At 55.9% G+C, this 12,254-nt stretch overlaps 1 protein-coding gene and 1 long non-coding RNA gene across 2 annotated transcripts; one reads left to right on the top strand and one right to left on the bottom strand.

Annotated features, from left to right (window-relative positions):
- The first annotated feature begins 1,498 nt into the window (after window positions 1–1,498).
- ABHD11 (abhydrolase domain containing 11) lies at window positions 1,499–3,962 on the top strand. Its single transcript, XM_079120746.1, has 6 exons — window positions 1,499–1,725; window positions 1,899–2,034; window positions 2,687–2,860; window positions 3,013–3,183; window positions 3,291–3,472; window positions 3,674–3,962. Exons 1-6 carry the CDS (start codon window positions 1,604–1,606, stop codon window positions 3,804–3,806), a joined length of 918 nt encoding a protein of 305 aa, XP_078976872.1. The 5' UTR covers window positions 1,499–1,603; the 3' UTR covers window positions 3,807–3,962.
- Window positions 3,963–3,972: 10 nt separating this feature from the next.
- LOC306649634 lies at window positions 3,973–5,691 on the bottom strand. Its single transcript, XR_013760670.1, has 4 exons — window positions 4,866–5,691; window positions 4,499–4,593; window positions 4,192–4,312; window positions 3,973–4,109 (listed from the first exon to the last, which is right to left on the bottom strand). It is a non-coding gene; the product is annotated as an uncharacterized lncRNA (long non-coding RNA).
- Between the last annotated feature and the right edge of the window lie 6,563 nt (window positions 5,692–12,254).

Here is a 12,254-nt window from a genome sequence, read left to right as displayed (position 1 = left end):
GCCCCAAGGCAAGGAGAGGGAGCCTTGGAGAACACAGCTTAGCCTGAAGGAGGTAGCAGAGGGGCTGGGGTGCCCCTGGGGGCTCAGGGGTCATCATCTGGAGGAAGCACTGGCCTGGCTACCTACTGAAGCTTTGTGTAAGCACTTGCAGGTGCTCTTGAACCCCTTGATGATTATTCAGTAAAATTACTATTGCACCTCGCACCAGATGCAGAAAACGTAGGTCTGGTCCTCCAGGGGCGCCTGGCCTAGGGCAGGCACAGGGAAGGCCAGTTCTAGAGTACTGTTCAGGAGCTTGCTAACGCTTTGAGAACATGGGGTAGAAAAGATTCATTTCAACTCAGGAAATCTGGGAAGAATTGAGGAGGTGGCAGTTATCCTGGGCCCTGAAAGATGAGTAGGGCTCTGGAAGGCCAACACAGCCCCAGAAAGGGCCTGGTGAGGGAGTGCAGGATCCCACTAGGGGAGCGTGAGAGTGCTTTGATGACGTTTCAACTCCTAACTTTAAGGACAGGGAGTCCTTGAAGGCTTTTGAGCAGAAGAACCCCTTAATTATGCCAGCTGGGAAAGAAGAAGAAAAAAAAAAGAGCAGCTACTCTTGAAACTGCTGAAGGATGGACTGCAGGGGAAGCCAGCTGAGACCTGAAACAACCTACCCCAGACTAGGAGAGACCGTGGCAGCTGGCCGGGGTTCCCAAAGGAAATGGTTTCCATGCAAGATGGGCTAAGTTCTGGGGATGGAAAGATGAGGATTGCCTGTGACTCTGCTGGTGGATGGCAGGGTGTTGATCTGGTCCAGCAAATGCTCCCCAACAGTGCAAACACCTGGCTGGGGTTTGACTCTGGACTGCTACCCATCAGGAAGGAGACCAGACCGAAATTCTGGTTCTGCCTTTTGCACAAATCATTTATCCTCTCTGCGCTTCAGTTTCCTCTTCTGTAAAGAGGACAGAGGAGTTGAAGGTGATCTCTAAAGCTCCTCCTAGCTCTTTCTAGAGGGGACTTCAGGATGGATAAGGTGCTCGCGTACCGTCGAGCCCCAGCTGTGGAGCATGGCGCCACCAAGCTGGCGCCCGGACGACAGGAGCCACTCCTGGCGCCTCTCGCCCGCGCCGGCGGCACAGAAAGAATGGCAACCACCCAGGGCTGTGCGTGAGGACGGATGAACAGGCCAGGTGGGGGACTGGGCGCCGGCTAAGGCAGAGCCTCCCTGGCTTGCCAAGGACCCGCCCCGAAGCCGCGCAAGCTCGCGCTCTGAAGTGGGGGCGTCTGCAGCGGCGTGGACCAGACTCCCAGATCCTTGTGCCACCAGCAAAGAGAGCACGGAGGGGCGGGGCGGGGCCAGAGCGGCGAGTGACTCCGCCCAGGGCGTGACCAGCACAGCCGAGTCGAGCCTGCGGAGATGACGTAAAGGCGCAGGGGGCGGGGCCAGGGAAGGTCGGGTCTCTGGGATTACGTAGGGGACACGACGGGGGGGCGGGGACTTGAGGGCGGGGAGAGGGGGCGGAGCCCTAAACAGAAATGGGCCGGGCTCCGAGCGGAGGCCGGAGGCGGAGCGTGGGCGGGCCGTCCTCCGCGAGGTGCGCACCGGGAAGCGGCCGGCATGCTCTGCTGGGCCCGGGCCTGCAGGCTTCCCCATGGGGCGCTCGGTCCCTTCGCTCCCAGCTTCTCGAGGGTGCCCGTCGCACTCAGCAGCAGCAGCGGCCAAAGAGAGGTCAAGCCGAGGTCAGTCAAGGGCACCGGGAGGGTGGTGCCCTCTGCTCCTCCTTCCGCCCAGCCCCGATGGCCCCGACGGCCCATCTCCGTCCCTTGGGCCCACCCCCTCCCCGTTCTCCCTTCCGCCACCCTTCCCGCCTCTCCAGCTCAGGCCCTCCCCCCATCCTGTCCCCTCCCCCCAGGCCGCTACCGCTGTCCTACAGGCTTCTGGACGGGGATACGACGCTCCCGGCCATAGTCTTTCTGCATGGGCTGTTCGGCAGCAAAACCAACTTCAACTCCATCGCCAAGGCCTTGGCCCAGCAGACCAGTCGAAGGGTGAGTTTTGGGAGGGGCGCGGCCGGGGGTAGAGGGCGGTGCTTGGGGGCGGGACCTATGAGGGAGCCAGGGCGGGGCCAGTTTCTCGCCCTCACTTCTGGGCCCGTGGTTGAGGAGTGGCAGCTTTCTAGACACAGTAACCCTGAAGCAGAAATGCACGAAGTTCTTCCAAGGATGGAGGCTACTCGGGCGAATCCAAGCCCTGGATGGACCCCGCATTTCTATTCTGTCATGCTGCCACCTATGCGGTCCTTCGTTCATGTTTTAGATCTCCACTCCCCTGCACCACCCTGAGCTAACTTCCACCAACACCCTCCCTATGAAGGTTCCAGCTTGTTCCCCAGGGGCGACAGGGAACTCACTGTGTCTTAACATTCCTCTTTGGAAATTTTTGGAGTCTCCTTCTGGGCTTTCTCTGGGGTAGCCACCTAGCCAGCCCACACCTTGAGATGTGACCACACTCCTTGGGCCTTCCCTTTTCTAACCGAGTGACCCCAGTTCTTCTTCTGGGCTTCCTGGGTCTGGGCATGGGGCCCTCTTACAATCTGAGCCCTTTTCCCTCATCAAGATCTGTCCCCAGACTCGCCCACTTTGATCTGCAATCCTTCCTAGGACGTTGGATACCAGTGCTGCCCCATCTCCCCACTCCCAGGTGCTGACAGTCGATGCTCGGAACCACGGTGACAGCCCCCACAGCCCAGATGCCAGCTACGAGGCCATGTGCCAGGACCTGCAGAGCCTCCTGCCCCAGCTGGGCCTGGGGCCTTGTGCCATCATTGGCCACAGTATGGGAGGAAAAACAGCCATGCTGCTGGCACTACAGAGGGTGAGCCGCCCCTCTCTGGGGCCTCCTCCATCCCGCTTAGACCCTAGGTGCCCAGCAGGCAACCTGGGACTCATAAACCTTAGGGGACCACATTTGGGCTCCAGGAACTGGGCCTGTCCTGAGACTGGTCCCAGTCCAGTTCTCTGCCACAGCCAGATTTGGTGGAACGACTGATTGTAGTGGACATCAGTCCAGTGAAGACCACAGCCACTTCAAATTTTGCAACCTACGTGGCAGCCATGAAGTCCATCAACATCCCAGATAAGATGCCCCGTTCTCAAGCCCGAAAACTAGCTGACGAGCAGCTCAACCACACTGTCCAGGTGATGCACCCAAGCTCTCTGATGGTTTTGTAAACTAGGACCTGTCAAGGGCAGAGTGGTGGCCTCACAGGGGGCCCCCACCCCCACTCAGCTTCAGACCCCCACAGGACATGGACGTGCGGCAGTTCCTGCTCACCAACCTGGTGGAGGTAGATGGGCGCTTCCGGTGGAGAGTGAACTTGGGTGCCCTGGCTGAGCACTTGGACAAGATCATGAACTTCCCACCACAACAGGAATCCTATTCTGGGCCAGCCCTCTTCCTCCTTGGAGGAAACTCCCAATACGTGTGGTAAGCCAGCCCCGGCCGCGGGAGGGCTGCACCTTACTCCCCCAGCCCCCAGCCAGGAGAGGGCTGGAGGGTGGGCAGAGGGTGTCTGAGAGCCGAAAACCACCAGGCTCACGCGGCTCTCCCTCTCTCCCCACTCCACCCCTGCCTGACCCCTTTTGTCCTCATTCACCCCTTCTCAATGACTGCTTCTGCGATGGACAGTCCCAGTCACCACTCTGAGATTAGGCGACTCTTTCCTGGCGCCCGGATACAGACTGTGCCTAATGCTGGCCACTGGGTTCACGCTGACTGCCCGCAGGACTTCATGGCTGCCGTCCAGGGCTTCTTGGTCTAAGAGCTGCTGCCTGCAGGAGGGGCAGGAGGCCCCAGGCTTCGTGTCCTTGCAGCCCGTTCCACATTTCCACGCAGGACTCAGGCGGCACTGAGAGAGCGCGAGGGTGTGGAGGTGGCCAGGCTTCAGGTTTTAATGAATAAAGACAGTTCTCCACGATTCTGGGATGAGTTCTCACCGCCAACGCCCCAGTCGGGCCCAGGGGCTCCTGGCAGCACCAGGGTCCCCAGGGGTGCCCAGAGCACCCCTGGATTCTCTCTGCAGCTGACTCTGGACCCGCTGCCTCACCATCTGCTGCATGTCCTCCTGGGCCAGGAGAGCAGGTTCAGGACTGGCACTGGCTCAGCTCCCCACACTGCCCCAGGCCAGGTTGGCGTCCCCACCCTACCTCCCAGGCCTCCACCTCCTGCTTCAGCCTCAGTTTCTCCTCCAGGACCTCCAGCAGCTGGGCCTCCACCGCACGCAGCCTGGCCTTGCATGTGTCCAGCTCGGCCTCCACTGCCCGCTTCCTACAGGCAGCAAGGACCGCAGCCTGAGGTCTAGGTCCCTGGGGGTGGGCAAGTGTGACCACAGCCCCAGCCTCAGCCACACCATGGGGTGTTGTAGTGGCTTTTCTCCAGGAATGCCTGACTCCCCCGCCCCCTCTAGCCGGGGCCTGTGGATGGCCCTCGCCCCCGCCCACCCCCAGCCCTCACTTGGCAATGGCTTCATCCCGCTCCTGCAGGACTCGGTCCAGGGAGGGCTCTGTCTGGATGTCCCCCAGTGCTCCAGCTGCTTGGGATTCTGGGCTCTGTTGTAGGGCGACAAAGGACGGGGACAGTGATCTGGGGATTTTCAGAATGAGCTGTCCCACCCTGGGCCCTTCTGCCCTGGCCTTGACCCTGATGCTGGTGTCAGGAGGGGAGGAAGCTGAGGTGTTTTGTACCCTGGCCTTGTGACTGCTGGAGAGTGGAGCACAGGAGGCCGCAGTTGACGCGCTGCCTGGCCTGGGCCTTGGGGCCCCAGGGAGAGAGGAGTTCTCACCCTCTCCTCAGGAAAGGTAAGTGGGTTCGGGACACTTACCTCTCGAGAGCCCTGGACAGAAAGGGTGGCCTGGTGACGGGACTCTTGTCGGCAGGGTGGGGCAAGAAAAGGACATGGCCCTTTGCCCTCCCTCCCTCCCTCCCTCCCCCCCTCCCAGGCGAGGCACTTCCTGGCAGGCCCGGCCCTGCCGCGGGGCGGGCCCAGGACAAGGAGTCTGGGGCCCCTCCCTCCCGTCCTGCGTGGTGCCCAGGCACAGGCCTCCCTCTACTGCTTCTTGTGACGACAGGGTCAGGAAGATGCTGCAGCCCCCCCAGAATGAAGGGCCTGTCCCCTTGACACCTAGAGTGGCATCGTCCACACACAGCTCCCATCTCACCTCACAGGAAATGAGAAAAAGTTAATTCTCGGCAGACTTCTCCAGACTAGTAGTCCCTTGATACGCGGCTGAGGCTGGCTTTGAATTTGCGGTCCTCCTGCCTCGGCCTCCGGGGTCCATGGGATTGCAGACGGGCACCTGGCCCTCTAGACAGCTTGACCACCCCTCCTCCCTGCCGTCTTGCTCCGTTCTCTGACCCGAGAGCATGGCTGCAGGTGCTACCCTCTTGGGGGCAGGTCTCAGGACCCCACACCACCCTCGGTGATAGTCTCTCCGTGGGCACACTGAGTGGTATACTGGGAATATGAAACTCAGAGACTCAAGCCCACTGAGAGGCCTTGGCAGTGAGTTTGTGTCCTGGGGATCAGTCTCCAGCTCAGCCCCAAGCAGTAAATGCTTCCTCCAAGACCCTCCAGGAAGCCCCGCAGCCATGACTCCTGATCTCCTGCCCCACCCAGCCAGGTTGGCCTCCAATGACCAGGCTCAGTGAATTTTATGACCCCAGGTCAAGAGGTGGGCTTGAGCTGTACCCTAAACATGGCTCTGCCATGACCTAGATGGGCCCTGCTCTCGGGGTGCTCCAGGGTTAGTGGGGGTGAAGCACAGTGATAATGGTAAGAGGGTGGCAGGGGTCCCCGGACTAGGGGCACAAAGGAGGCCCCTTATGCCCATCAGTCAAGGGGGTCCTGAGGAACTTGGCCAAGGTGAATTCGGCGGGCTGTCAGCAGTCAGCCAGGAGAAGGGCTAATGCTTGCCAGACATTTAAACTTTTTTATTTTGAAACAATGTCAAATTGCTCTTTGATGGCCAAAAAAAAAAAAAATCCTTTTGCAGTTAAAAAAAAAATTCTATTACAGTGTCAAACATTATGCCCCATGGTCTCAGCTCGCCGGTCTCCCTCAATCTAGAACAATTTGCAGCCTTTGAGTTTCACGACCTTGACATTTTTGAAGTTTACAGGGAAGTTATTTCATAGACTGTTGGTCATTCGTCTCCATCTGACCCTTCCTCTGATTGGACCACGGCTGTGCGGCTGAGGCATAAGGACGCTGCCATCTTGTATCCAGCAAGACTGGTGGTGGTAATGTGGACCAGGTGATCCAGAAGCATAAAAAGGTGGCAGACGCCTGTGATCCCAGCGGCTCAGGAGGTTGAGGCAGGAGGATCACAAGTTCAAAGCCAGCCTCAGCAACTCAGCAACACCCAATCTTCAAATAAAATACAAAAAAAGGGCTGGGGAGCTGGGGTTGCAGCTCAGTGGTACAGCGCTTGCCTGTCACATTATGAGGCACTGGGTTCCATCCTCAGCACCACATAAAAATAAATACAGGTATTGCGTCTACCTACAACCAAAAAAATATTTTTTTAAAAGAGAGGCTGGCAGGCTGGGGACATAGCTCAGTTGGTAGAGTGCTTGCCTTGCATGTACAAGGCCCTGGGTTCAATCCCCAGCACCGCAAAAAATAAAAAAAGGGGGGGAGGGTGGAGGGGCTGGGGATGTGGCTCAGTGGTAAGTGTCCCTGGGTTCAATTCCCCCATACCCCAAAAATAAAAAAACATAAAAAGGCTGGGCGTAGTGGTGCATGCCTGTAATCCCAGCAACTTTGGAGGCTGAGGCAGGAGCATCAAAGGTTCAAAGTCAGCCTCAGAAACTTAGTGAGGCCCTAAGCAACTTAGAGAGACCCTGTCTCAAAATAGAAAATAAAGTGGGCTGGGGATGAGGCTCAGGTTGAGCACCCCTGGGTTCAATCCTTGGTGGGTTTTAATCCATCCTAACATTCACCTTGGACCTTGGATTGTCCCAGATTTGGTCAGTGGGTGCCTCCTGCTGACTTGTTTTGACCTGTCCCATCATTCTGTCAACACTTTCCTTCTGGATTAATACTCTATTCCAGGCTGATCTTTTTCTCCCCTGACCCTCCCCCTGTGATTAGTCTTTTCTTCAAGGATACCAAGTTCTTTTTAGTGGGTAATAGTTGTCCCTCTGTATCTGTGGGATCTTCATCCTTGGATTCAACCAGCCACAGGTCAAAAATATTCAGAAAGAGTGGGGCACAGTGACGCACGCCTGTAATCCCAGCATCTCAGGAGGCTGAGGCAGGAGAATCCCAAGTATGAGGCCAGCCTCAGCAACTTAGCAAGACCCTGTCTCAAAATAAAAAATGAAAGGGGTTGGGGATGTGGCTTAGTGGTTAAGCACCCTTGGGTTCAATCCCCAGTAAACAAAAAAAAAAAAAAAAAAAAAGAATAAGTACATCAATGGTAAGGACTGCTATGGAGAAAGATTTCAAGGAGAGGAAGGAACAGGAAAGAACCATCTTACATAATACTGCAGTTACCCTGAGGACATCCCAAATATTCACATACCTAAGTGTAAAACAACCACCTTGATCATGCTCAGGACTTGGAATATTATTCTCAGTGAGTGACAGCTTCGTTCATGGGTTTAAAAGTGCTGTGTTTCTAAGCAAAAGTGACAAAGATGGGTTGAGACAACTGACAGGGACCCCACAGGAGGCGCTCGGGAGACACGTGATTCCATCAATGTCAAGGGGAGGCAGAAATGCAAGGGAAGGGTTTGGAGAAACCTCACAAACCGGGAGAGTGGAAAAGCTTTGTTTCTACATAAAATTCTCCCTTGAAATAGATGACTTTAAATATTTAAATTTTCAATATTTGAACCATTCATCCCAAGTAGGCAGTCAATTATTCATCTCCATCTCTAAATATTTAAATTAAAATGTGAGGCCAATTCTCTTTTAATCTCATCATTAGAAAAAAGAATAGAGAGATTTGTATCCAGGCGTATAGTGAATTCCATCCCAAAGTGCTGTCTCCAGCTTCTCACACAACTGCCCACACCCCCTGCGTCCTACTCCCCATAATGGCTGAGCCCAGGAAGATGGTTCTGGACTAATGGTGGACTGGGCTGGGGGAGGACAAGGTGGCAGGGAGAGCTGCCCCTCGGACCGGGGACTGAACTTCATGCTCCAAACAGCAGGGATTTGCTGGGGTGGGTGGTTTATAAAAGCTGTCACTCAGTCCGAACATCCTCATCTGTGGGTATCTCCCTGAGCCTCATTGTCCTCATCTGTAAAATGAATCTAGTAGGGGGGCCTCCTTGAGAGGGTCAGGGTAATGGTTAAATAAGACCCCACTCTGTGACCAGTGCTTTGTACCGTAAATGAGTCAGGACCAAGAAAGGAGATCACAGGAATAGACCTGCAGAACCCAAGAAAGCAGCAACAGGAGAACCTTAACAGCAACAGCAACAACATGCTTTGCACACATACGCACACACACATGCATGCACGCACGCACGCACACAGACACGTGCTTGCAAACACAAGTCACAAAGGTTTAGCTGCCCTTCCTGTTCTCCACCCCGCATGACTATGCCCAAGAATGTCTGTTCCTGACTCTTTTACAAGTTTCCTGCTCCAGACCTCCCGTTCCTGTACCTCCCCATCACTGTCTGTTCCTGATTACAGAGTCTTCTCCCATCAGCTGGAGGGCTTCTGCCAGACGACCCAGCGCACAGGTGCAAGGCAGTAGCGGCGGAGGCGAGGCAACACCGGTCTTGTCCAGCAGGTGGCAGCAGCCCCCAACATCAGGATTCCAATGGCCCTGGGCTCGCCCCAGCCCAAGTCCTTCCGATGGAAAACTCAAGCTGTGCCCAGGGCCTGGGAGAGCTCCCAAATTCCCAGCTTCCCCCAGGGCTCCTTTAGAGAAACACTGCTCATTCAAATGTGCAAATTTTTAACACTCCATCTGCAAACACACTGGGACTCAGACATGACCAGGTTCCTGCCCTAAAGATGTCCTGAGTCTACTGAGGGGACAGACCCTGTAGCCACACGTGACAGCAAGTGCTACCATTAGGTCTTCATGGAACATGCAGAAGGAGCCCAAAACGCATCCTTGGGCGCCCACAGAGGAATGACTGGAGGAGGTGATGTCCAGGAGGGAGGAGTAGCGGTCACAGCTAGGTGCATGGGGAAAGGAAGGACACAGGCTTGGGATACTGACATTGTGAAAAACCCAAAGAGGGGCATGCCATGGCTGCAGGGACTGCAGTGGGTGGGCACTGTGCCCAGCTGCTCAGGGAGGTAAGGCAGGGCCAGGCCACAGAGGACACGGCAAGTCACGTCGAAGTACCAGGACCTCCTATTGCCCAGGCCACAAGGAGACCTCACTGCTCTGAACACAGGGGAGTGGGGGTGCTCGTCCGGAATCCCAGTGCCTCAGGGGTCCGAGGCAGGAGGAGGAAGCGCCTGGGCAACTGAGTGAGACCCCTGTCTCAAAATAAAGGATTGTTCATGGGTGAGGGTGCAGCTCGGCAGCAGAGCGCCCGGGTTCCCTCCCAGTGCCACACACACGGGGGTGGGAAACAGATGCCAGCATTGGGGCTTCCAGCTGCCCCTCTAACTGGGTTCCCAGGGGGAATAAGCCCCGCCCTCCCACACATCCCCGCCTTCGTCACGCCCCCACGCCCACCTGGCCGCTTCCAATTCAAATATCCACACCTCTGCCCATGAATGCCCATGGCGACCTGCCCAGCAGCAGGGTCTCACGCCCTCGGCCCCAGCCATGTTTCTGCTCCTCTGTCTGTCCATCCCTGATCTGCTGGGAAACACTTTGCGTGGATCCTCAGCCCTGTCCGCACGCACGCACGCACGCACGCACTTCTGGACCGCAGCCCCTAACTTCCACCTTCACCCAAGCGAGCCTGCTCCTGCCTCCCACGTCTCCAGCCCCTGCTTCATCTTACTCCACACTGGCCACCCAGGGGACCCCTGCGTGCAGAAGGGACACCCGATGTCCCAGTCCGGAGCCACCTCCTTCCCATTCATTCTGGTAGCTAATCCTGCCAGCTGCCCCTCTAGATGTACCTGGGGTGTGACTGTCCCTCAGGGCCACCACTGCCATCACCCTTGCCCAGCCACTGCCATATCACCTAACTGGCGCCCCTGCTTCTGCCCTCAGCCCCTGTCCATCCATTTTCAACCCAGAGCCAGGCTGTCCCAGTCCAGGACGGATTTCATCCCTCCTGGCTCAAAACCCGCCTGTGGTTCCCAGGGCCCTTGGCCTGAACTCCAAGGACAAGCCTCCCATGACCCACCTGCCCTGCACTGTTTGGGCTCCAGCCCTTCTGGGCTTGTCCTCCCCACCCTGGTCCAGCGAGGTCCAGGCCTCCTGGCCTCCTTGTTCTTTCCTAGGTGTGCTTGGCAAGCTCTCTACTCATCCTCGACCCAAAATGCTCCTCCCGCAAACCCGACCAGGCTCAGTCTCACCTCCGCTGACATTAGCTCACAGGCCACCTGCTTAGCAAGATCCTGCCCACCAGCTAACGTCACCACGTAACCTGGAATTCCCCCACCCCAGCCCCGTCAATCCCTATTCCTTTTTTCCTTCTTTATCCTCTCTGTAGCATATTATTGTCACCATGATGTCACAGACCAAGGACTCCACAGGGGCAAGGACTTTTGTCTGGCTTGTTTTCTCCATATCCCCAGAATCTAGAGTGAGCAGTGCATAGTAGATGCTCAATAAATACCTTTCAAATAAAGGAATGAAAATCTAACCCACAAGGCTCCTCCGTCTCAACACAATGAAGTTTAGCGTTCAAGTCCTCCCTCCCTCTGGCCTCATCCGTCACCTATACCCACTGAGGCTCACTTGAGTATCACAACAGACCCTCGAAGTTCTCCAAGTAGAGGGCTCTGTTTGACAGCATGCCCCAGTCACCCCACTCCTGGGTTTTACCTTTTTTTTTTGGTAGCATGGATTGAACCCAAGGGCGCTTACCACTGACCCACATCCCCCAGCCTTTTAATTTTTTTTTTTAAATTTTGAGACAGGGTCTCCACTAAGTTGCTTTAGGCCTTACTGAGGTTGGCCATGAATTTGCAATCCTCCTACCTCAGCTTCCCAAGTTTCTGGAATTACAGGTGTGCACCCCTGCACCCAGCTTCCTGCATCTTTCTTTTGTCCACAGTGCTGCAACCTCACTCCTTCAACACCCCACTTGGATGTCAGTTGCTTAGGTCAAAATCCTTGTCTCCAGTCACCTTCTGGGAAGGCACTCTGGCTCCTTATCCTACTAAAACCAGATCTATATGCAGAGCAGTGGGCCCCGCAGAGCTTCCCTGTGGTATTTAATGAAAGAATGAATGTATGAATGAATGAAATATAAAGCTTACATCAGAAAGAGTTTAAGGTGAAGGGCACACATTCATTTCTTAATTTGTTTTTTATACTACCATTTCATATGTCTCATGACTGATGTTGGGTGACCCTGGGACTCTTCCTCCCTCTCCTCAGACAGCCGAACTGGTCTCCAGGGATGCACTGATGAAAGCTCAGGGGACCAGGAGCCAGGCAACCTCCCCTGCCACTGGTCCCTCATAACCCTGGTCAAGTTCCCCTAGCCGGTGTGACAAACGGGGTGCCACCAACCCCAGCTCTGCAGGGCATTCAAGGTTGAAACCTGGACAACTGGAAGCAGCAAGCCTGTCTCCAATGCCAGGTTACATCTTTGTGCCAGATTTTCCAGGGAAGAAGGGAAGGCTGGAGTGTGGCCCTAGCCTGTCACTCAGCCAGCTAACCTGTGCCAGAAGTCTGGGAGAGGTGCCAGGCCCAGAAACGCTGGGCAGCAGGAGCTGCATTGGCTGCAGAGTAATGCTTTGGCAGCCCTGGATAAGGCAAAGGGGAGTGGCTGGCCTGATGTTAAGAGGGTCTGAGCCGTGGCATGGAGGGGATGCTGGCACTGTGTGTATCTGTGTGTGGAGGACCTGAAAGTACATCTGTTAGGACTAGCCTCCACTCTCAGCCCTCCACAGGTGCTACTAAGATCTTCCCATTGGTCCAGCAGGAACCTGGGCCCTGAACTGAGCTGTTCCAGCTTCTCCATAGGAACTAGGACCTCAGGCCTGGGGCCGGAGCTCAGGGTTGAGAATGTGGGAAAAGGGGAAGGAGGAACCTGTAACTTAAATCTCCCTTTCCCAAATATCAAGGGGTTCCTGCATTTTGCTAGGTATGGAAACTAAAGG

Source organism: Sciurus vulgaris, assembly GCF_902686455.1.
Source record: "Sciurus vulgaris genome assembly, chromosome: 18".
NCBI classification, from domain to species: domain Eukaryota; kingdom Metazoa; phylum Chordata; class Mammalia; order Rodentia; family Sciuridae; genus Sciurus; species Sciurus vulgaris.
Note: the sequence above shows the minus strand (reverse complement) of the source record. Positions and strands in the feature narration are given on the sequence as shown.